This window comes from Gavia stellata, chromosome 5 (genome assembly GCF_030936135.1).
Source record: "Gavia stellata isolate bGavSte3 chromosome 5, bGavSte3.hap2, whole genome shotgun sequence".
Taxonomy (NCBI): Eukaryota; Metazoa; Chordata; class Aves; order Gaviiformes; family Gaviidae; genus Gavia; species Gavia stellata.
Window position 1 is genome coordinate 10,683,473 of NC_082598.1, and position 21,087 is coordinate 10,704,559.

A 21,087-nucleotide genomic window follows, 5' to 3' on the forward strand; every position below is an offset into this window, starting at 1 on the left:
GCAGCGGGTGATGGGGAAGAGGCGAGCGCAGCGCTGAGGTCCTGCGGGGCCGGATGAGCGGAGGCTTGGCGTCGCGGCGGTGGCGGGGCTGGAGGAGGGGGCGAAGGAGGCAGTAGGGGCGGCCTCCACTCCGGCTGCCCTGAGGGGAAGGAGCCCCCGACCATGGAAATCGAGAACATCGTGGCCAACACGGTGCTGCTGAAAGCCCGGGAGGGTGAGAGCCGCGGGGCGAGGCAGCGGGGGAGGCGAGGGGGAGGAGAAGCGAGAGGGTGAGGCGGGGCGGGCCGGGGACGTACCGAGGGGGAGGAAAAGGGTCTGAGGTGAGGGGGAAAGGGGCCAGCGAGGAGGGGGGAGAGGAAGTGATGGAGGAGGAGAGGGTGGGGAGGGAGGAGAGGCTGCTGGGCAGGGGGGTCCGGGCGGGGCGGCAGACCCCCTCAGGGGTGGTGGCAGGAGCTCTCCCCGCCGCACCGGAGCGGGCGGTGAGTCCCGGGCAGTGCCCCGAGGCACCTGCCCGGCTCCTCCCGCGGGATGAATTTGGAGTTGCTGCCTTGTGGCTTGCTTCTGAAAAAAACCCTTTCCTCCTTCCCCCGTCGGGCTCTTGATTCAAATGGTGTTTTTACCGGATGTTTTAAGAAGAGCGTTAATCGTAGTTCTCAGTTTATTTATAAATATATATGCATATGGATATAAAGGACGAAGTAACATAAATATTCTCTGGAACAACCTTGCACTCTTATCTTGCTGAAATTCCTGCCTGTGAAAAACATAGCTGGTGAATGCTACCTGTATTTTGCAGTCGAGTATTTTGTATTAACCTCATATTAAAGTGTACTATTTTCCATTAGATTAATACTTACAGTTTGATTCACCCAGAACATCTTGACTTGAAGATTCCTCCCCCAACTAACAAACATTTTAGATAAATAATGCAATTTAGTCTAGCACGTGGTTGCTGTTTAAAAAAAGTCCTGAAATAAGATTGTCCTACTGCTTTTTCATGTATATAACTGTCCATTAAATGGCCCCTTGAAAGTCTCCCCAGATTACCACTGTACTCAGGCAGAGTATGTTTTTCAACTATGAAATGTGCATATTCTTTTTGGATTGGATCCTGCTTTTCTGAATTGTGTTGAGAAGTCCCATTAGTTTAGCTGGGGCTGTTTAAAGTGAGTAAGAACAACAGAATCTGCCCCTGTATGTTTTGCAAGTTCCTCCAACTCTAAATGGGTTTGGCACTTACGCCATAAGTGTATCCAGTTAAATTTGCCTTAAGCAGCAAGAGAGGAAAATCAGCTTTTTGACTTTGAAGTGGGGTTTAAAAACCAGAACAGTGATCACAATTTTGGGCCATTTCCCAACCTTAGCTGAAAAGACCACCTCAAACTAGAGGACATGTTTTGGCTGGTTTCACTGACGGTAACATGTCTGTGGTGGTGCTGCCTGAATTTGGAGTTTGCATTGAAGTCATCTGAGGAACGAAGGGAAAGTGGAATCTGGCTCAAAACTTTATTGTGCCCAAACTCTCACCACAAAGAGTGGAGTGGTAATCTGGAAACGCTTTTAAGTGGCTGCTTAATGTCAGGTTGCCTCTTTAGTTAAGGTTTCACTATGTTTAAAATAAATTATAGTGGTAGAACTGACCAAACAAGATTTTTTAATGAACTAAATGAAAGTCTGACAGCAGCTGATGTGAAGATCAGTTCTACCTGATGTGAAACTTGTAAACGTAATGGTAATAAGCTGTTGCTCTTTTGTACCTGCAGTTGGCCTGGGCTGTTTTGTGTAAGCATGCACAAAAATGTGATTTCTGGTTTTGAAACTCCAAAACTCCATTGATCAATTGGCAGAAGGTCTTTTACCTTTTCAGGTCTGAGTTCCTGTGCATAGGATACTTCTTACATCATATTTTTCAAAACGCTTCTTGGAATGAAAGTATTTTCTGCCTTGTTGTGTGCTCTGGCTGGTCTGAGAATGTCTGGTTTACTCCATCTGTCAGGACCATGCCATAAAATCCCTGTCCCAGCTCTATTCTTACGTGTCCGGTAGACTCCAAGGGAATAGAATTCGCAAAGGTAGTATGAGGTAGATATTTTACTGAAATACATTCTTTGCTGAAAGGGCCTCACAACTGGGACATAATAGCAGACTTTCAATTGACCTTTTCCTTCCCATATTCCTATTATCTCACTGTATAGTGTATGGAGAAGTGGGATAGCGTGCAAAAGTGCAGAATTAATGTTTCTTATGGAAGAAGGCGAAATCCTAAGCTTGTGTGAAATAGCAGCTTCACTTATTTTCATGCATAGGCTTGAGCCATATCAGTAATCCTTTTTCCAATTCCTCAGTGTGTTAGAGATTGGATAAGAGAAGGTGTTGACCTGGATAAATATTTCAGTTGTAAAAGCAAAAGAAATAAGATGTAAACTACTCTGCTATTATTTTATAGTTTTCAGTGGCGTGTTGAAAGAAATCAGCGTAGGCTTAATTATGGCTCGCATGGGTCAGTCTCAGTCTAACTTGAGATTCCTTCATGATGAAGATGAGAGTAGAAAAATATTGTACTCTTGAAGGCATCTTACAAAGTCTTTTAACCCTAGAGATAGATATGTTTTCATTTTGCAAATATAGAAACTGAATTAAAGATGTTGTGTACTTGTCCTCATCTGGTGAAAGGGTATGGCAGAGGCTTAATGAGAATTCAGAAATGCCTGGTAAATAACAACAAGTCTAAAAAAAGCATACCTGAGTACATAAACCAGACCTAATGGTCAAAATTGTGATCCCAGATTCGTACTCATAATTTTCCTCTAATTTTAGGTGCTCTAATACTTCTGGATATAAATATTGTTAGGATGTGAACATCATTTGGGTTTTACATTTCTAGGTGTGCAGAATTAGCACACCTTGAACAGCTAGGTGCATGTCTACTGTTTAAATCTGATTTGAAATGTAGAAAATAAATTTGATCTATGTAATTAGAGAGCCAGGAACTAACTAGTGTGCTTAGACAAAATGCATCTTTTTACTGCTACTTTCTTCCTCTACAGAATAAAAACAAAGTGGTATTGTTGTCTATTTCTAGACTAGCAACCTTCTACCTTCTGACTAATAGTCTTACTGTTAATTTATTTCAAGAGGTGTGAATCTTCTAATTCAATTTGCATGATGATAACATCGGTTTGTAAGAGTTTACTAGTCCCGTTTTTCAGGCCAGATCAAACCCCGGCCTCCCCCTCAGCCTCAAAACTTTAAATTTTGTCTTATGATGCTATTCTCTAACAGGATTTTTCAGAACTTTTCATAAAACAGATTATTTTTACACAAGCCTGTCTCTTTCCAGTAAAGACTTACAGTATCTCTGTAGCAACTACACCACTTCTTTATGTGAAGAAGGAAAGCTATGAGGATTCCTTATCTTCTTTTAATGCGACTCTGTAAATAATCAAATGCCAGTTCTTCACACATGTGGGTGTTAGGGATGGCTCATAATAGGTGACTCTTGTACTTACCTACTACTAGAAAATACTGTGATAACACAAAGTATGCTATGGTACTTTATGGATGAAAGATTAAGGAGTCAGGAGCTATATTGGGAGTTTTTTCTCTCTTCGTCCACTTTTCCAGTTGACCTGCTCATGTTGACAGCTAACCTGTCCATGGAGGGATTTGCCTCTGGGTGAAAACTGGAGTACAAAGTGTTCTGGGATTCCCTGTCCCAATTTGCTGGGAGAAGTGGCCTTCTGTGCCAAGCCAGCTCTTTCCTCTTGGGCATATACTACTTTTTGTGGGAAATCTGTATGTGAGAAAGAAAAACGGAAAACTTCCGCTTAAGGTGAACCCTATGGTGGAAAAAGCACAAGTGACTCAGTAGAAAAACAAGATATTATAGAGCAAACTCAAAGTTGATCTTATGAGCACTGTAGTGCAGCAACTGAGATAGAAAAACAGGTAAGTGTTAAGTGATAGTGATGTATGAACTGTGAGATAGACGGTGCAAAAGCTTGCAATTTCATGGTCTCCTTACTCAGATTTTCACATACAGGGATTATTATGTGTAAAAGAATAGTGTACAGCAATATGACTTTAGTTTTGTATAAGGTCAGAGGAATTAACACATTAATTTTCTCCTAGCAGAAATATCTTTGCAATGACCATCTCTTGAAAGACATTGAAGAATTTATCCCATAAATGGGGACAAAATAATAAACTAGGTTATTCTCAAAAAATCTGTAAATACAAAAATGTATTTTTATTTTATATTCACTTTTCTCTTTATTTCTATTAGTAACTTCTGGTTTTCATAGTTCTTTCAATCACTCTCAATAAACCTTTTGAATATATGTAAGCCCCAAATTCATTTCAGCATCCCACACATAGTCTGTGATGTTTTGAAGGAAAGAAATCAATCACTGTATGTTTTAAACTGCTTAGGAGCCTTCCTTTTTTCATTGCCTAAAGTAATAGTCTCCAAAAATACTTCCAAAGGGTAGATCTGTAGTTCCTTTGAAGTCAATGGCAGTTTACTCCGATTGAGGATCCATGCCAAGAGTACATTTTAAACATACCTGGTCCATTTGCATCAACTTTAAAATTCATTTGTACTGCTGTGGCAGGAGGAGTTTGTGAATGAGAATTGGGTCTGCTGTTAGGTGTATAATATGCTCTATGTCATGATTGGTTTAGGCTAAATTAAGATCGTGCCTCAAGCAAATTTTCCCCCAAGCTCTTGATTGTATTGGTTCTAGCCTCTGGTTGCAGAATGGGTAAGATAGTTTCCTGTTGGATCTATGAAACAATCTAGGGTGTGTGGGTTGTTGTGGTAGGTTTTTTTCTATGTTGCTTGGTGTTTTGGGTTTGTTTGTTTTCCCCAAAATTAGTTTTCAGATGGATCAGCAAGCTCCTGCAAGATTTGATAATTGTTAGGTGCAGCCCAAGGATGGTGTTAGCAGGAACCTTTCAGTAACAGAATGTGATCACAGTTTGGCTTAAGCAAATCCTGAAAGATACTTGTTGCAGAATTGAAATTGTATTAGTTTAGCACTCTTGACAGAAAATAAGCAGTCCGCTCAAATTGTGTGTTTTATCTGTCTAGGTTTAAAAACAACTGAAATAATTCTGCAAGCGAAATACATCCTGCTTTTGCTTGCAGTATAAGGTAATAATTCAGTATGGTATTGGTGATGATACATAGGCAGATATCCTATAATGTGTGTATTTGTATCTAGGAAGAAAACTCTAAGGAGATTGCTCAGATCACTGCATTTTGGCTATCGAACTGAATTAAAATCTTTAGTTATTTAAGGAGTATGGACAAGTGCGAAACCGAGGCATGCTCATGCCCAGAAAGTCCAGCAGCAAATACGAATTTTACTATGAGAGTGCTGTGAGTTTTTGCGGTTGCTGTTATTTTTGTCTGTTATTCCCTTATTTGCCTCCTATGTTCTATTGCACTCCCTTATTGCATTGTGCTTTAAATTGCTGTAAACTCATTGTGGCAGGAAACATGTCTTCCTGTGTTTGTACAGAATTATGCACAATGTCTGCCTTTTTGTCCTTTATTTAATGAACTGTAAGAAGAATGTATGTGGGCATGTTGAAATCTAAATAATTACATTTACTAAATAAACACAACATGAGAGGTCTAGTTATTGATACACACTGCTGCTTTGGTTATTTCAAATGTGGCAATTATAACTAGAGGTTTCACAATCTACTTAGATTAATTTTACTTCTTTTCTATCTGTTGCAGTCTTGATGTGCCATCATGATAAAAAAAATCCTTGTTTGTCAAGGAGTCGTCTGTAAAATTGGAGTTTTCTTACTGTTGTTTTTTTTTTTCTCTAGTAAACCCTGTTCATTAAGTTGTTACAGACATCTCAAAATAAAAAGTATACACAAACGTTACGTTGTTTGACTGCAAGATTCGATTGATAAATTCTGGTTCAGATTAGTTACATTTACTTGAGTTGGTACAAGACTTTCATACCTAATTTCTGAAGAAGTGCAGAAGCTGTTCAGCATGTATGCGCTAGCATTTTTAGATGTGCACATGATTACTGGAATTGTATATAGAGCTGATGTGAAGAACCAGTTGTTCAAGTGGTTATAGCTCTGGGAACAATAAATGATTGTGTATATAAACACGCTGCACAAATGTTCACGTAGGTACCTGGGGTTTTTAACTGCTCTAACAGTCAGATGAGCAAGAGGACTCGAGCATTACCTTGCTGAAGTCCAACTCTAGGCACTTCAATCCAGGAGTGTAAGGAGTATTATCTTAAAAATGCTGTAACAATCTGTAATCTATAGGTAACTTTCAGGTGTTTATTTATTGAACTGCTTGCCTTTTTGCTTCTGTTTGTGTTCAGAAGTGCCTTGGCCTTTTTAACAATGAAGAGTTAGGTGCCTACCTTGCACTGAAACCTGAATTTTCTGCTAGGTGATTCTGGTAAACTTGGTGAGAGCCAGCCAGAATACATGTATCATGCTTCTGGAAAAAAAATCTTTCTCCATATAAAAGAGATGCCACTCTGTTAAACCGAACTGTTAAGCTGTGACCAGGCTTGTTTTTCAAGGAACTGAGATGTCAAAAAAAAAAATCTGACCTGTGCAATGGAGAAGGTTGCAGAGACCCCGTAAAGCAGTACTGTAAGAGCTGTCTCTAGAACAGGAAGGATGACCGCCTTCCTCAAGTGGTGGTATGCGTGAACGTGTCTCCTAGCCTGAAGTTAGTGGTACTTCAGTGTTACCATTGTGATCTGAGGAGCTGAGGCATTAATTCCGCAGTGTTTTGTGTCCTGAAGGTGGATCTTGCACGGTAAGGGCATACCATCAAAATTTGTTACTTAGTGGGCAGTATTTACAAATGTCTTTGTAGCATAAGGCCGTAGTTAAACAGGAATGTTTTGATTTTTCAGTGAAGGGTTTTAATCCTTATCGTGAGTGATTTGAAGGAAAATGTGTCTGTAAGTAGGAGAAGATTTGAATTCATGTGAGTTTAACATCTGTTAGAAAACTTGCCTGCAACTTTCTCTGCTGTGGGAAAGATGTCTTGTAAGACAGTGTATGTACCCAGATTATTCTCATGCATCTAAGTGTACATGATGTAGAGCTTCTGTATCAATTCTTTTGCATTTTTCATGGAACCAGTTGATTGATTTATACAGTTAAAGGCATGCTGTAGGTTGTCTTCTTGTTGCAGTTTTAAGCGTTCAGAGCTTATCTGGGTGTGGTCTAGTATGAATTTCTCAGCTGGTATCTGACAATCTGGTTTGGAATCAGTTTTGCAAGAATGATGTTGTAGCAATCATCCACCCCTAGTGCTACATAACTGTGTGCTTCTCAACCACAGAGATACGTTGCTTGCCCTTTACAGGCAGGAAAGCTGAAGCACAGAGGTCCCTGAACAACTCAATTGCAGAATCTCAATGTCAGTGTAGTAGCCACAGAATCTTACCACATGTAGTCTGTGTACCTTTATTAGCCAATGATAGTACAATGCTTCTCATTATTTTCATTCTGTAGGGCAGAATCCAAGTTCTCTGTCTCAAGGAAGACTGACTAATAATGTTCAATGAACATTGTGCTCAAAGAAATGAGAGTCATGCTACAGATTCTGTCTGTAAGGAAGATCACTGTGGCTGTGGGAAGTCCATCTGATGACTTGAAAAATATTCTTATTTGTCTAAATCTGTTTCTACACCAGATTGCTTTGTTTTACCACAGCAGTTTCTTTTTTTGCAACCAGTTGTGTTTTTACTGATGAATAAGCCAACCACCTTGCCTTTTCAAGTGTTTTCAAGTGTTTCTCTGAAGTTTAAAAAAAAAAAGTTGAAAAATGAAAACACCTAAAAACTTTCCTGTACCATATTATAATGCAATGACCTAAATGAATTTAGTACGTATCTTTTTAAGAAGCAAAAACACATCAAGAGGTAAGTGCTGAAATTCTAACTCTTAAGACGTAATTTGGGGAGGAGAAGAAGGTAAGGTTCTCATGTAATTGCAGTGTTTCCTCACCGTAATGGCGTATTGCTGCATCCACCCTTCGCTTTTTAAAAGATGAGTCGCTTCAAGTTGGACATTGTTTTAGCCATCAATTACATCTGAAAGAGGCAAAAGTGGTAATTAATCTGAACCACGTAGGTCAACCATAAAGCAGATTAACGTAATGGCTTTGTTGCTGCTGTGTTGGAAAGTAAGCTGTTGGTCTTTCTGGAAGAATTTTATCTAAAGTATTTTAGAATGAGATCCAGAATAGAAGCTCTGAAATCAATATTAAGACACTTACAAACCACAACTATTATAATTTGATTTGATACTTCTTTTGAACTGCCTCAGAAATGGAAAAGGATTTTGCAATTAGGGAATAATATGACAAACAAATTGGCCTCCTCCCATAACTTTTACCAGAAATCGCTAATTCATCTGTAATAATGTAGGTCATGCATTCCCTTTACATTATTGAGACATACAGACTTTTTCTGTGCATTTGCTATAAATGTAGGAACAGTCAGTTCAGAGAAAAGAGAGAGCATGTTGATTTAGTTGATACTCCTAAGCACTTGATTCTTGGGTATCATTAATAAATTATATGTAGTCTCTATTGACTTCTATAGGATGGTGAATTCAGTTGTATTTTAGCATGTGGTCTCTTTTTGTAAAATGAAGTTCATAACGGTCATGTCATAAGTAACTGGCCAAATATTTGGGGCAAAATACAGGAGACTTCTTGTGTTGGACTTGAAGTACAATGCATGAGTGATCCTCTGTTTTGAGGTTTTTTGTTGTTTTTGTTTTTTTTCTTTGACTGTGCTTTGGAAGATGATATACTTGGTGTATATCACAGTTCAGTCTTACTTTTTTCCAAACAGCATGAATTTGGGTCAGTTTATCATTCTTGGTCAATACTGATTGTACTGTGTCGTGCACAAATGAATCTTTCTGAGCAGTTTCTAACAGAAGAAATTTAACTTCTGTGGATCTTGCAACTTAGCGTATTTTCAGTTGCATGGTTAAAAATTAGGTTGATGCTTCTGTCCATTGTGATTTTTTTCATGATCACATAATAATCTATACCTAGTCCTTTTCTATTTGATGTATGTGTACAGGCTATCTATATTAGTATTCCTTGATTTTTGTTCGTGTTCAGTTCTGTTAGAAATGCATCTCTTTGCACTGTGTGGTTTGATTTTCTTCAAGCGTTTATTTAACTTCCTTGTAACATCAAAAATATTTTGTTAAAATAGTGGGAGTTTGTTTTAATGATGCTGGTAATTATAGCTTTGTGATAGTTCTGGTACTGCATGAAGTATGGGGGCGGGAGTAGATTTGACATATTTGTGTTCTTAAATATTTTGGAAAACATTAGGAAATAAAAGTGCAGAAGAAGGTTTTTTAGAGAGTAGGTATCAGTTCAAAGAATCTCTGCAAGCCAGCTTTTTAAGGTTTTATATTCCCTATTTGTTTACTTTTCTAGTGATACTAGAGCTGAGAGTGTTGTGTTGCAGCAGCACAGTAAGATGTCAATGTTCCTGTTAGCAAAGATAATGTAAATTTAGTATGAGCTAAGGTACACTAAACTGGAACTGCTCTGACTGCAATAGTGGTACTGTTCAGGAAGCTGTATGTTTGAGTGAAGAGGGTGTTTTGTTTTTTTTTAATACATATTTTATTATTTTGAAGATGTTAGTTCCTTTCTCCCTAATAATTCTGAAAGAGTTGAGTACTATTTGCCGCTTGGTTTCTATTCGGGTTACATAGGGTAACTCCCTTCCTTTCTCTCCCATTGTGGTTAACGGCACGTACTGCTTTGGTACAGTTAGAAAGTTTCTGTGCAGTTTTGCTACTGTTCTATCATGTGGAAACGCATCTGGCCGTATCACTTAGTAAAATCTTCTTTTAAAATATTTTGCAGCACAAAAATTACTCTTCCGCTGAAATGTTTTGCAATTAAAAAAGTATGTATGTTCCTGTCTATCTCTTTGCTTTTTTGATAAGTATGCATATCTTCTGTAAATGGAATTGGCTTCTTCAGGTCAAAATAATGTACTAAAATTTCAGTTTAACATAGAAAATAGAGCACAGATATATTTTTTTGAGAAACAATGGGAAAAATAGTAGTTTTTTAAAATCAGCTTAATACTAGTGCTGTGAAATCTGAAGCATTGAAAAGATCTGAATTCTACAACAGCTGAGTTCTCCTGGTATCCTGTATCCTCCTATAGTCTAGAATAAATGGTGTATATTTGAGCAATGCCCACTCATTTATTAGTGGGGTCTAATCTTATTACTATTACTGCCCTTAAAAAAAGAAAGAGAATGTTTATGTACAACTTGATTATCCAAAAATGTGTTTAAGAACTTTGCTCTATGTATTTTGTTACTCAACTTTAACGTCTTCCATTCTTCACTGTGGTTGAGAGATAATTCTCAATTTTTTTTAGTTTCTGTCTTTGATGTTTCAGTTTTGTTTGTAATTTTCAGAATACCTAGATATTTGCCTTGTCTCTGCAGAGATATTTTGTATTATGCACAGCCAATAAGCAAAATATTTATTTGTCTTGCAAAAAGCTTTCTGCATTTGTTTGTGTTTCATATAAAAGTTCTTCTATATCAAGTTTGTTATTGTTTTGGATATCCTTGTAGATGGGTTTCTTTCTAGGCATGAAAAGCAGTCTGACAGATCTATGCAGAAGTGACCTAATTTTATGCTGTTTAATGTTATGTTTAATTTTATTCTGACAGTATTGTGGTTTACATTATTCATATTTTTCTTTTAGGCAAACGGAGTGGGCGTAGTAAAAAATGGAGAGAGATGCTGAAGTTACCACCTGTTAGTCATTGTGAAGGTATTAGATGCTCAATCGGTAGGTGTCCTGTAGAATGGCCTGATTTTTTTAAGAAGGAAGGGTAAGAGTTTGGTGGTGTTAACCGAAAGGATTCTGTCTTGCTTCTGAATGCTAATTAGCAAAAAAAGCTATTAGACTTCTAATGTGATGGAGAATTTATAAGAAGATAAATTTATGAGAAGATAAAAGCTGTATCACAGCTCCTTGTTTGTTAAAGGAAACTGCTCCTAAAGGGTAAATTTACAAAGCCATGAGTTAGAAAAAGGAATCATGTTGTAATTTGAATGACGTGGTAATATATTTCACTCTTTTTCTTAATGTCTTGTAGTAATTTTTTAACCTTTTCTGTTCTTATCTTGTATTCCTTCTTTCCAAACAATCTTGTTTGCTTTGGGATTGCTATTTCACAGTATTGTTGCTTTCCACCTCACAACCTAAATGAAACTTAACCATATCATTCAATGTGTTTTTTAATAAATGTGATAGCCTATAAGTGACAAATGTGGCTGGAGTGAATGTTTCAGTATTCTTTGGGATCATTGCGTGTTTTTGATGTCTTTGCTAAAGATGTTAATGTAAAATCTTCACACTTCAGTGATGTTTTTCTGACCTATTCTCAAATGGGAGTAAGGACCATGCCATGACAAAGATAATAAGTAAATATCTTTATTTATTTTTATTTCTTTCTCAGAAAGAGACTATAACCAACTTTGTGACAAACAGCCGATAGGCAGACTTCTCTTCAGACAGTTCTGTGATTCTAGACCAGATTTGAAAAGATGCATTGAATTTCTGGATGCAGTGGTAAGCAGTGAGAAATTGGAGATGGATATCAGTAGGCAATATCTTCTACATTTTTCTTTGTAATAAGTTTGATTTTCTTGAACTGTTTTTGTCTGGGATAGAGTTAATTTTCTTCATTGTAGCTCATGCTGTGCTATGTTTTGAATTTTTGACCAAAACAGAGTTGATAACAAGGATGTTTTAGTTACTGCTGAACAGTGATTACACAGCATCAAGGCCTTCTATGTTTCTCACGCTACCCCACCAGTGAGTAGGCTGGGGGTGCACAAAAAGTTGGGAGGGGACACAGCCGGGACAGCTGACCCCAACTGACCAAAGGGATATTCCATACCATATGATGTCATGCTCAGCAATAAAAGCTGAGGGAAATGAGGAAGCGGGGAAGTTAGAGTTACGGTGTTTGTCTTGCCAAGTAGCCGTTACACATGATGAAGCCCTGCTTTCCTGGAAATGGCTAAACATCTGCCTGCCAATGGGAAGAAGTGAATTAATTTCTTGCTTTGCTTTGCTTTGCTTTGCTTGTGCGTGTGGCTTTGCTTTATCTATTAAACTGTCTTTATCTCAACCCACAAGTTTTCTCACTTCTACCCTTCTGATTATCGCTGGTGGGGAGTGAGCAAGTGGCTGTGTGGGACTCAGCTGCCTACCAGGGTTAACACACAATTTTATAAAATAATTAATTTTCTTTAAACACATCTAATGCTGTATACAGGAAAATATAGTGACATTTGCTCTTTGCCAACTCTAAACCTGTAACTTTTGATGAATGTCAAAAACTGGTTCTGTTACTTAAAGGAAGATACTTAATATTTACTATAAAATCTCTGCCATCTTGCTATGGTCAGGGATACAAAAATGATGGGAATGAGAGAAATAATTTTAGAAAGACATGCTGCTTGACTTCTTGAGCCTGAAAGGATGTGTGTGCAATGAATATTACTTATGATACTCAGACTTGAAAATGTTGTAAACATAGACTTGAAAATGTTGCAACTTGCGTGGAAGCCCTAGGCTAGACAGAATGTGCTAATTAAAAAAAATACAATGGAGATGGAAATTTAGGGAACCATCTATGGAAGGAGAGAAACCAAATTTTAGAGACCAAGGGAAATGGAAGTGTTTTGTCTTGATACATTTGCATCTTGGTATCTAACACTAAAGAATGGGAGGAGGAAGGAAGTGTGCCCGCAGCCACATTTTGTAAAAAATCCTCAAACAAAACCCTCATGCAGAGGGGGAAAGTAATAGAAGAGTAGACAGGCATACGATAATTCTTAAGAGCAGAGAATAATAGCTCAGAGCTTTTTATTCTTTGTCCCTCATAGTTAATCCGAGCGCAGTAAGATGTAGTCTTAAACTGAAATTGCTGCCGAAAGAACAGTTTTCCTCATCCCACCCGTTTTTGTTCTTGTATTCAGGGAACATACGACCAAAGAAGATGGTCAAATTATGCTGCTGCCTACATGCGTCCCAAAATACAGTCTCAGAATGCAGAATGGCTCTGAAAGGTGCAGGGTGTAAGGAAGTACACGGGATTATTGCTGTGCCTCCACTTCACCGTATCTTCCTGCCCCCTACGGGACTATAAACAGAGGCGCTTGATCAGCTAAAAAGGAACTTTAGTGTCAAATAAGTAGAATTGCCTTGTATTTGTCAATGAATCTTTGCGCAATTAGGCTTACTCCCCAGGTGTGTTTCACCATACTTTTGTGACTCTTAGGAGCTGTTCTAGCACCAAATTCCAGAGACCAGTTTGACAGTTGGAGACATAGAATGGATTGAATGGAAATCCAGAACAGTGGAGCTAAATATCCTGAAGTGAATGTAAACCAGAGCCTTTAATGAGCATCGTACAATGGGGAGACCACTGACAACTGTGGATATACCCTTAATGGTTACAACTTCTGTATGCATTTTTAATCCTTAAAAGCTTAAATAAGGAGTAGCAGAATCTCAGGCAGCACAAAGGAGAAAAAAATCTTAGGCATGACTGTAAGGCAGTCCTGTCTTTGCTCTACAGATGTAATTTTTCAGGTGGAATTGTCTCTAAGAAGTAACTGTGTTTTATACTAACTGAAAATTTTGAATTGTTTCGAAATATGCAACCTATAATGTTATGTGGATTGCAACACTTCTGTCAATTAACAAAGACTGTCGTAGTTGAGATAATCTGATGTAAGGGATGATTTCACAATTTACTTTTTTTATTTTATATTTTTTTGTATTTTTTAACTTCTATTTGAAAAATCATGGTGAAGAAGTATGCTTGGGAATCACTGAAACAGAAGTCTCTTAAGAGCTAAGATAATCTCTAATTGGTGACTCTCATGATCTGAAACCTAGCATGCTGTCTTGATCAAGAAAGTGAGATAAAATACCTACTATCTCTTACAGTTGCTTCCTGAGTTAGCCTCATTCCCTTTTCTGGACAGGACTTCAGCAAGCTTGTTTAAGCTTTTTTTGGGGTGGGGGAGTGGGATTGAGTGGTTTTTTGTTGGTTTTGCTTGTAAGGCAGTAATGTGAAGGGAAAGGCTAAGGTTGTGGGGTTTTAACCTCGGGTTTTGCCTATTTAAATTTTTTTTAAATTTTAAATAAATTTTACACTTAATCTTTCTGAAAATAAACTTTCTGGCATAACATGCCATAGTCTTAAGAGCCTTGCATCTTAATTTAAAGAGTTTTCTGACTCTCTTATATGGAGCAATGTGATTTCAGCAGCATGATTATTTGAGGAGGCCAATAGCAAAATGAAGGTAGTACAATGCTATGCTGTCTACCTGTAGTGAGTACTAAGACTGGGAAGCTTTAACTCTTGAGAAGGAGTGACCTTAAAGTCTGGAGTTAGCTTGGCTTTACAGAAAGAAGAGTTGTGGAATAATTGAATAAAAGTGACAGAAATTTAAGTGAGGAATTACAGTTATCCAATCATCTAGTGACTCATTTCATTAGCTGGGGACAAGGTTACTCAAGTATGAAAAAGAATGGGTGACAACACAGACTTCCCTCTTAAGCTCTGTGAATAACAGAAATTAGTTGACAAGGCTGTCTCTTAAAGTTCCTTTCAAATTACACTATCTGCTTAAAACAGTATGCCTAACTGTTTGTATTAAATTAGCGACTACTTTGGCATAATTGAAAATGTTAAAGTTGGTATGTGCACCGCTGTGGTTGATTTAACTTTTCTGACCTGCTTGGTTTGTTTGGTAGAAGAATTCCTTACTGTTAGACAGATTGTTGTGGAATTAAAGTAGCAAAAACAATGGCTTGCAATTGTTTATGCATTTGAGTACTGTGCTGAAGTGGTTGATATCATAATGTCTCAGCAGAAAAAGATGTTGTTGACTTAGTAGTGAGTTGGTGTGGGTTAGTTGCAATTGATTGCAGAAATGGAGCTCAGGGATTCTGTTATTTCCAGTATTGTGTGTGTGTGTTTGGGTCTTGTACTGTCATTTTTCACTGTTCTAGTTTTCTTTATGAAGGTACACCACTTCTGATTAGATCAATTACTTGGAACTTCCTATGAGGTTCTTAATGATTGTTGTCCCAGTATGCCAAACTGTTGTTTTATATGATACAGTCCTCCATTCTGGAGGTCTGCCATATATTCTTTGTTTCTAGGTGCATGCATTTACATTCTGAGATTTGGAATAAGCTTTGATTGAGTTGGCCCAGCTTACGAAGCTAATATAGGTTGCTGTTTGAGATTGCTCTTTTCTAATTCATCTTTCCCCAGATTCTGTGTTATCTTTAAATGTTGTAACTTCTGATGTCTGGCTCTAGATTATTCCTTGAAATTATTAATAGTAAGTAGTCCTTGGAGTTTTTCAATACCAGTATCTGTTTGATGGTTTGGGGTTTTTTTTCCCATAAGTAGCTACCTCTGGAGCTCTATTAAGCTGCCAGTTATTTATCTGCAAAACGCACTGTATTGCACAATGGTCTTTTTCTGCATCACAGTACCATATATTACTAAGTCAAAAACTTCACAAAATTTTGTATTTACTCAGTTTTATTTTCTCAAAGAATGAAGTAGGGTTTGGTTTAGATCTCACTTATTTCCCGTTAACATGACCTTGTAGAAAGTAGTAGTTTTATCCTGGTTTTACCCAAAACTGTAGTAAAGAAAAATACATGAAGGGAAAAAAAAATACAGTGAAGAAAAAGCTGATTATTGTACTCTTATTTAATTATTTCCCATCTGGACTGTTCTGTCCTACAATACTACATAAATACTATTTCTTTGTAATTAATCTAGTTTAATCTCTAGGATGTAGTTTATGTAATTGCATTTAGACTAACTGTTAGTTTTCATATGTTTTAGAAAAGTTAAATTCCATGTGCTTTTTTTCTTAAGAGTGTTCTTCATACACTTTTCACTATGTAGCCTAAAAATCTTTAAATAGATTTTAAACGATGAGAACCTTCAGTTCCTTTTATATTAGGAGCATTGCGTTATTCATGATAAAATTTACCTAGCATCATGTAAAAGACTAGTGCCAAATAGCTCTGAACATAATTTAGTTTTCAATTCTGTTCCTCTAGGCAGAATATGAGGTATCTTCAGATGAAAAGCGTATAGACTGTGGCCTGAAAGTTTTAGAGACTTACTTCACTAATGGGGTAAATATATTATATTGCAAAATATTGTCTCAAGTGTTTTGTAAATGTCATATAAATAGAGATCTAAGTTGTTTTTAGTAAATTGACTTTCAAAACTTCATTAGTCCCATTTTTGTCTTTCTGAAAGGTATACTGCCTTCTAAAATTGTGAAAGTCTTATCAACTTGAGCAGAAACCTTGACTGACTCTGCTTTTAAGACTACTACCATTACGATTTATTCTCCTATGTTTTCTAATTAAAATATTTGTCTCAAGTAAAGATATGTTTTTAAACAAACTCATTTAGCATCTAAAGGAAATTTATTAACAAATTAACTCAGAGCTTTGTAGTCTGAAGACATGAGAATGAGGAGTTCTTGAAATTCTCAGGCTGCTTTCAGACTCATGTGTGGCCTTGGTTGGTTTGCTGTAAATTTTCAGAATTGCTGCAGGTTTTCACAAAGTGAAATGCTGTCTTGTTTTGTTTTGTTCTAGAGCATTCTGTCTCTTGTATTTTGTATGGAGATCACTAATAGATGATCTTCTGCATATATTAGATCTCACTGTTTTTTAAGAGTCTGTTCTTTGGTATCTGATAGAAGATTTTCTGTGTACACTTAGACATTTGCTCTCTATGAATAGATGCTCCTTCTGCTACTCTTACTTTGGTCATCTTGAGAAGGCTTTACTCCAAATGAAGGTCTTGCAGATGCCTTAAAAGCAGATGGACTCCAAGTTTGCCACATCTCTTCTGCTAATTTCTTTGGGACTACCATAAATCACATGCAGTTTTTGCAAAAAAACCCAGATTTCTTTGGGCTGGTTTGAAATAGTTTGCCAAATTGTGTGTATGTTTCTCTTCCCTTCCTTCTGTCCTGCCAAGCCAAATAGATAACTTGCTTTGTAGTGGTAGACTTATGAAAAGAAAAAGCAATTTGACTTATTGCCAAGTTTATTTCCCCGGATACTGAAATAGTAAATAACTGTAATAGCTTTCAATGCATTTTTCTGTAATAGGGAACAAATAAAAGTTTTGCCTGAATATGACTTTCTTGGTTTTCTCTTTAGCCAAACCATTCCTTTCCTCTTCCTGTATTAGCAGATATAATCTCACTTTGAATACAGAACTTACTCATTCTAATTGATTTATAAAATTGCTTTCATTGTTGGCTTTTTTTTTAAAATTATGTGAAGTCTGCAGCACACTTGCCAGAAATACCTCAGGAAACCGTAAATGAATGTAAAGCAAGACTGGAAAAGAACCCTTCTAAGGATCTTTTTACAGACTGTACTAGGTAAGTTAAAAATGCATAGTGCTAAGTTTGAGAATCACAAGAGAAATTCCCCTGTTTCTGAGAGAAATGAAAGGTGAAGTTACTACACCCAGGAGTATTTGGTCTCTGAAATGAGTGTAGGTAAGAAATTTGGAACAGTTTTATTAAAGGACTAGGTTTCCTTCAGATGTGATGTAGATGTTGACTTTTGCAGAGCTTTTTCTTTATTACTATTTTTGCATAAAATCTGCTACCAAGTATTCTTTAAGTTAGAATAGTATTTCCCTTTATTATATTCTTACCTTCTGAGTGACTCCTCTTCCACGATGAAGGTACCTAGAAAAATATGAAGTTATAAACTGGAGCTTGAAAAGTTTCTGAACAATGTTAAACCATTTATGGTTCCTGAAAATGGGTTGAACTGAGGCCAACAGTTATATTCCATTAAGATGACTGATTAGAGGATTGATTATTATAGTTAACACAAACAAATACAACTTGGTTTTGTTCTGAAGTCAAGAAGTGATATTTCACACAGCAGCAGCAGTGAAGGCTTTTCTTGGAGGGATGGTACATGTTTACCAGTGTTGCGTGTCTTTCTAAAGCCTATATGTTTCTAATATTACTGGTTCTTCAAGGCATGCTTGATCATGTCTGAAGGATTACAACGCGTTTTGTCACTGCTTGGGTCATCTCCCTGGCAACAAAAATAAGCATACTGTATAACAACCTGAGATTATAAGATTGAAAGGGATGTGTGAGAACACCTAGTAAAACATGTCTCAAATGGAGGATCTGTCACGTACGTCATCCCCTTTCCTCTGTCTAATAAATTTCTGAATACAGTTTGAATTAGTTGTTTTCCTTGGGTGGTTTGGATTTTTTTTCACCTCACCTTGTTGTGTTTAGTTTAAGGGGAATGATAAGGTACCTGATGTTCAGGTTTGGATATGGCATTTAGTATTTCAATTTCAAATCCTAGAATAAAATTTTACTTACCAGTCTCCAAAGAATGTATGAAAACTTGTAGATACTTTCCTGTAAATATGTTTCAGAGGTCCTATTTGTGGGGTCACATGTGCATTGCATAGCTACTGAGAGGCTGATGTTTAGATGGGCTTGAAGACAATGAGAATGCAGAGGTCAAACTTTCTAGTTACTGTAAGTAACAGTAGTTTGGCATTCACTAGTGTTTTGACAGGAAAAGTTTTCTATTACAGACACTCACTTTGTGAGACATCTAGGTTAAAACCATTGCAGAGCACAGTGACAATGTTTTTCTGCCTACAGCTTCATTGATATGTTTAAGTATATTTTAATAGATTGATAGCATCTCCTGCTTCATCAGTTTTTTCAATATGAATGATTTTTTTTTTTTCCCGGTTGCTAGAATTGTCCATGAATACCTAAGTAAAAGACCTTTTGAAGCTTACCAAGAAAGTGTGTATTTTTCCCGTTTTTTACAGTGGAAATGGCTGGAAAAGTAAGTTTATTTATAATGTTTTCATTATAATTTTTCTTTGCTTTGTGGCCAATTCTGCTTATTATGCTAGAAATGCTGTAGAGCCCTAATGAATGACACTGCATGTCTAAGAAATTATGATCTGAAAGACAAGATGTAAAGGATGATGTTGATGGGACAGCGAGAGAGCCAATACTCCAACAGAAGTATCTGTCCAGGAGTCTTTAGGTGGTAATATGGATATATGTTTGGCTGTCAAGTGTGCAGTGGGATACCAGTCTTTCTTGGGAATGCTGTCATCTTTTAGTTTCAAACTTAGGTCTAATTAGTGGTTAATAAGCAGATTAATCTAGTTTTATAACCCACTGGGTGATTGGGTAACTAATCAGTTTTTCAGGGTAGTACGGACAAAGATCTAGTAATTTCAAGAAAGCAAGATTTGTATATATTGGAATCTAGTTTGGGCTTTTAAATCAATACTAAATTAAAGTCCAGACTTTTTCAGAAGGCTGAAATTGGTACAAATTGATTCTAATTCAGCACTGCTGGGTATCATGATCACCCATTCAAACATTAAGGTGCTTGAGCATTCATTTTATGGTAAATTCCAATTATCCAGGGTCTTTGTTTGACTGAATTAGTAGCAAAACCCAGGAAGAGAACTAGGGAAGTTACTCAAACAATTAAACCAAATTCTCTACCAAATGAACCTGCATTTGTTGTCCTGAGAACAAAGCTGCATTAACAAGGAATGCTCTCTTAAAACAAAAAAAACCCAGCTCACCACCATGAAATAGCCCTGCTTTGATACATGTTTAGGAGTGTTTTAGCATAGAATGGCTGACATCAGTTATTTACTGCCTCCAGTTGTCTGTTCCTCTTCCACTACATCTGTACCTTAACAATTTGGCTCTTGAACTGCTGTTGCGTACCACAACTCTTCCTTTTCTGAAAAAGCCAAACAGGAAAGCAAAATCAGAAATGGTTTACCTTTTTAAATGCTGTATTGTAAGCATGATCTCGTCGAAATGCAGCCTACATGTCAGCCTACTGCAACTAAGGAAAACAACTGGAGCTGATAAATTTACTGTTGATGAGAACAGATAAGGCTCTAACCATAAACAGCACAGGGCCTAATGATCAGCTTTTCTTCCTGCTATTTTGAATGTCTGATGACCACAGGAGGGAGCCAATGTTTCTAATCAGAGCACCTCTTTCATTTGAAATTCAGCTTATTATAATTCTGTCTTCATGAGGTCAAGGCAACTGTTGTTCAGTAAGATGTCATAGAACAGGAAGGAGAAAATGAAGACGGATCTCGACGTGGGGAGGGAATTACTAACTCTTGTAATTCCTATTGCAGTAATTGTTTCTTTCTGTTAATCAGGCAACCAGTAACCAAGCACACGTTTAGGCATTACCGAGTACTAGGCAAAGGTGGATTTGGAGAGGTGAGTACAGAAGTATCTTTGCGAGGCAATCGTTAAGAAAAAAACCTCTTTTTTAACTCTTGACTCTAACAATCTACATTTGACACATCACCTGGCAAACTGTCATCAATCCAAACCATTTTCCTTCAATGTGTTAGTTTCAGTATTGTAGATCATGCACAAAACTTCCACTGACTAACAACAGTTGCTTCTGTTTAGAAATTTCATTTGGCAGTGAGAATGTACTTTCTACTTAATTATTATGTAGAATATTCATGAACCTGATAGGAAAATCTATAGATTTTATTCATTCTGTTCATAATTCATTGGGTTTTTGTCCCCCCACATGCTTTGTCCAGAGCCCTATATTAAAGGGGAAGGAGGGTTACTAAATTATCATTATCTTTCTCCCGCTTGATTATGGCGTGGATGTTTGTCCTCTGTCCTGCTTGCCTAGACATATACTGTTAACACAGACAGGTGTTTCACCAACACAAGACCCCCAGTTTTACTGACGTATTCAACCCCAACAAAAATGGGTTTGCTCCTGTATAATCACTTTTTCTACTTCTATTACAGCTTTTCTGACCCTTCAAAGTCGTTCTGTGGGTGAAAGCTCTGTATTGATATTTACAGACCTTCATTTTCTGAGAGTATTCAAAAGTGTG

The 21,087-nt window shown here is 37.2% G+C and overlaps 1 protein-coding gene across 1 annotated transcript in view; it reads left to right on the top strand.

The window, feature by feature from the left end:
• The first annotated feature begins 194 nt into the window (after positions 1-194).
• Positions 195-21,087, top strand: part of GRK4 (G protein-coupled receptor kinase 4) — a 38,278-nt gene continuing 17,385 nt past the window's right edge. Inside the window, exons 1-7 of the mRNA XM_059817598.1 lie at positions 195-214; positions 10,782-10,868; positions 11,542-11,654; positions 16,197-16,274; positions 17,448-17,548; positions 18,918-19,010; positions 20,377-20,440. Coding sequence (XP_059673581.1) covers positions 10,817-10,868; positions 11,542-11,654; positions 16,197-16,274; positions 17,448-17,548; positions 18,918-19,010; positions 20,377-20,440 — 501 coding nt within the window. The 5' untranslated portion in view covers positions 195-214; positions 10,782-10,816. The remainder of the gene's footprint in view (positions 215-10,781; positions 10,869-11,541; positions 11,655-16,196; positions 16,275-17,447; positions 17,549-18,917; positions 19,011-20,376; positions 20,441-21,087) is intronic.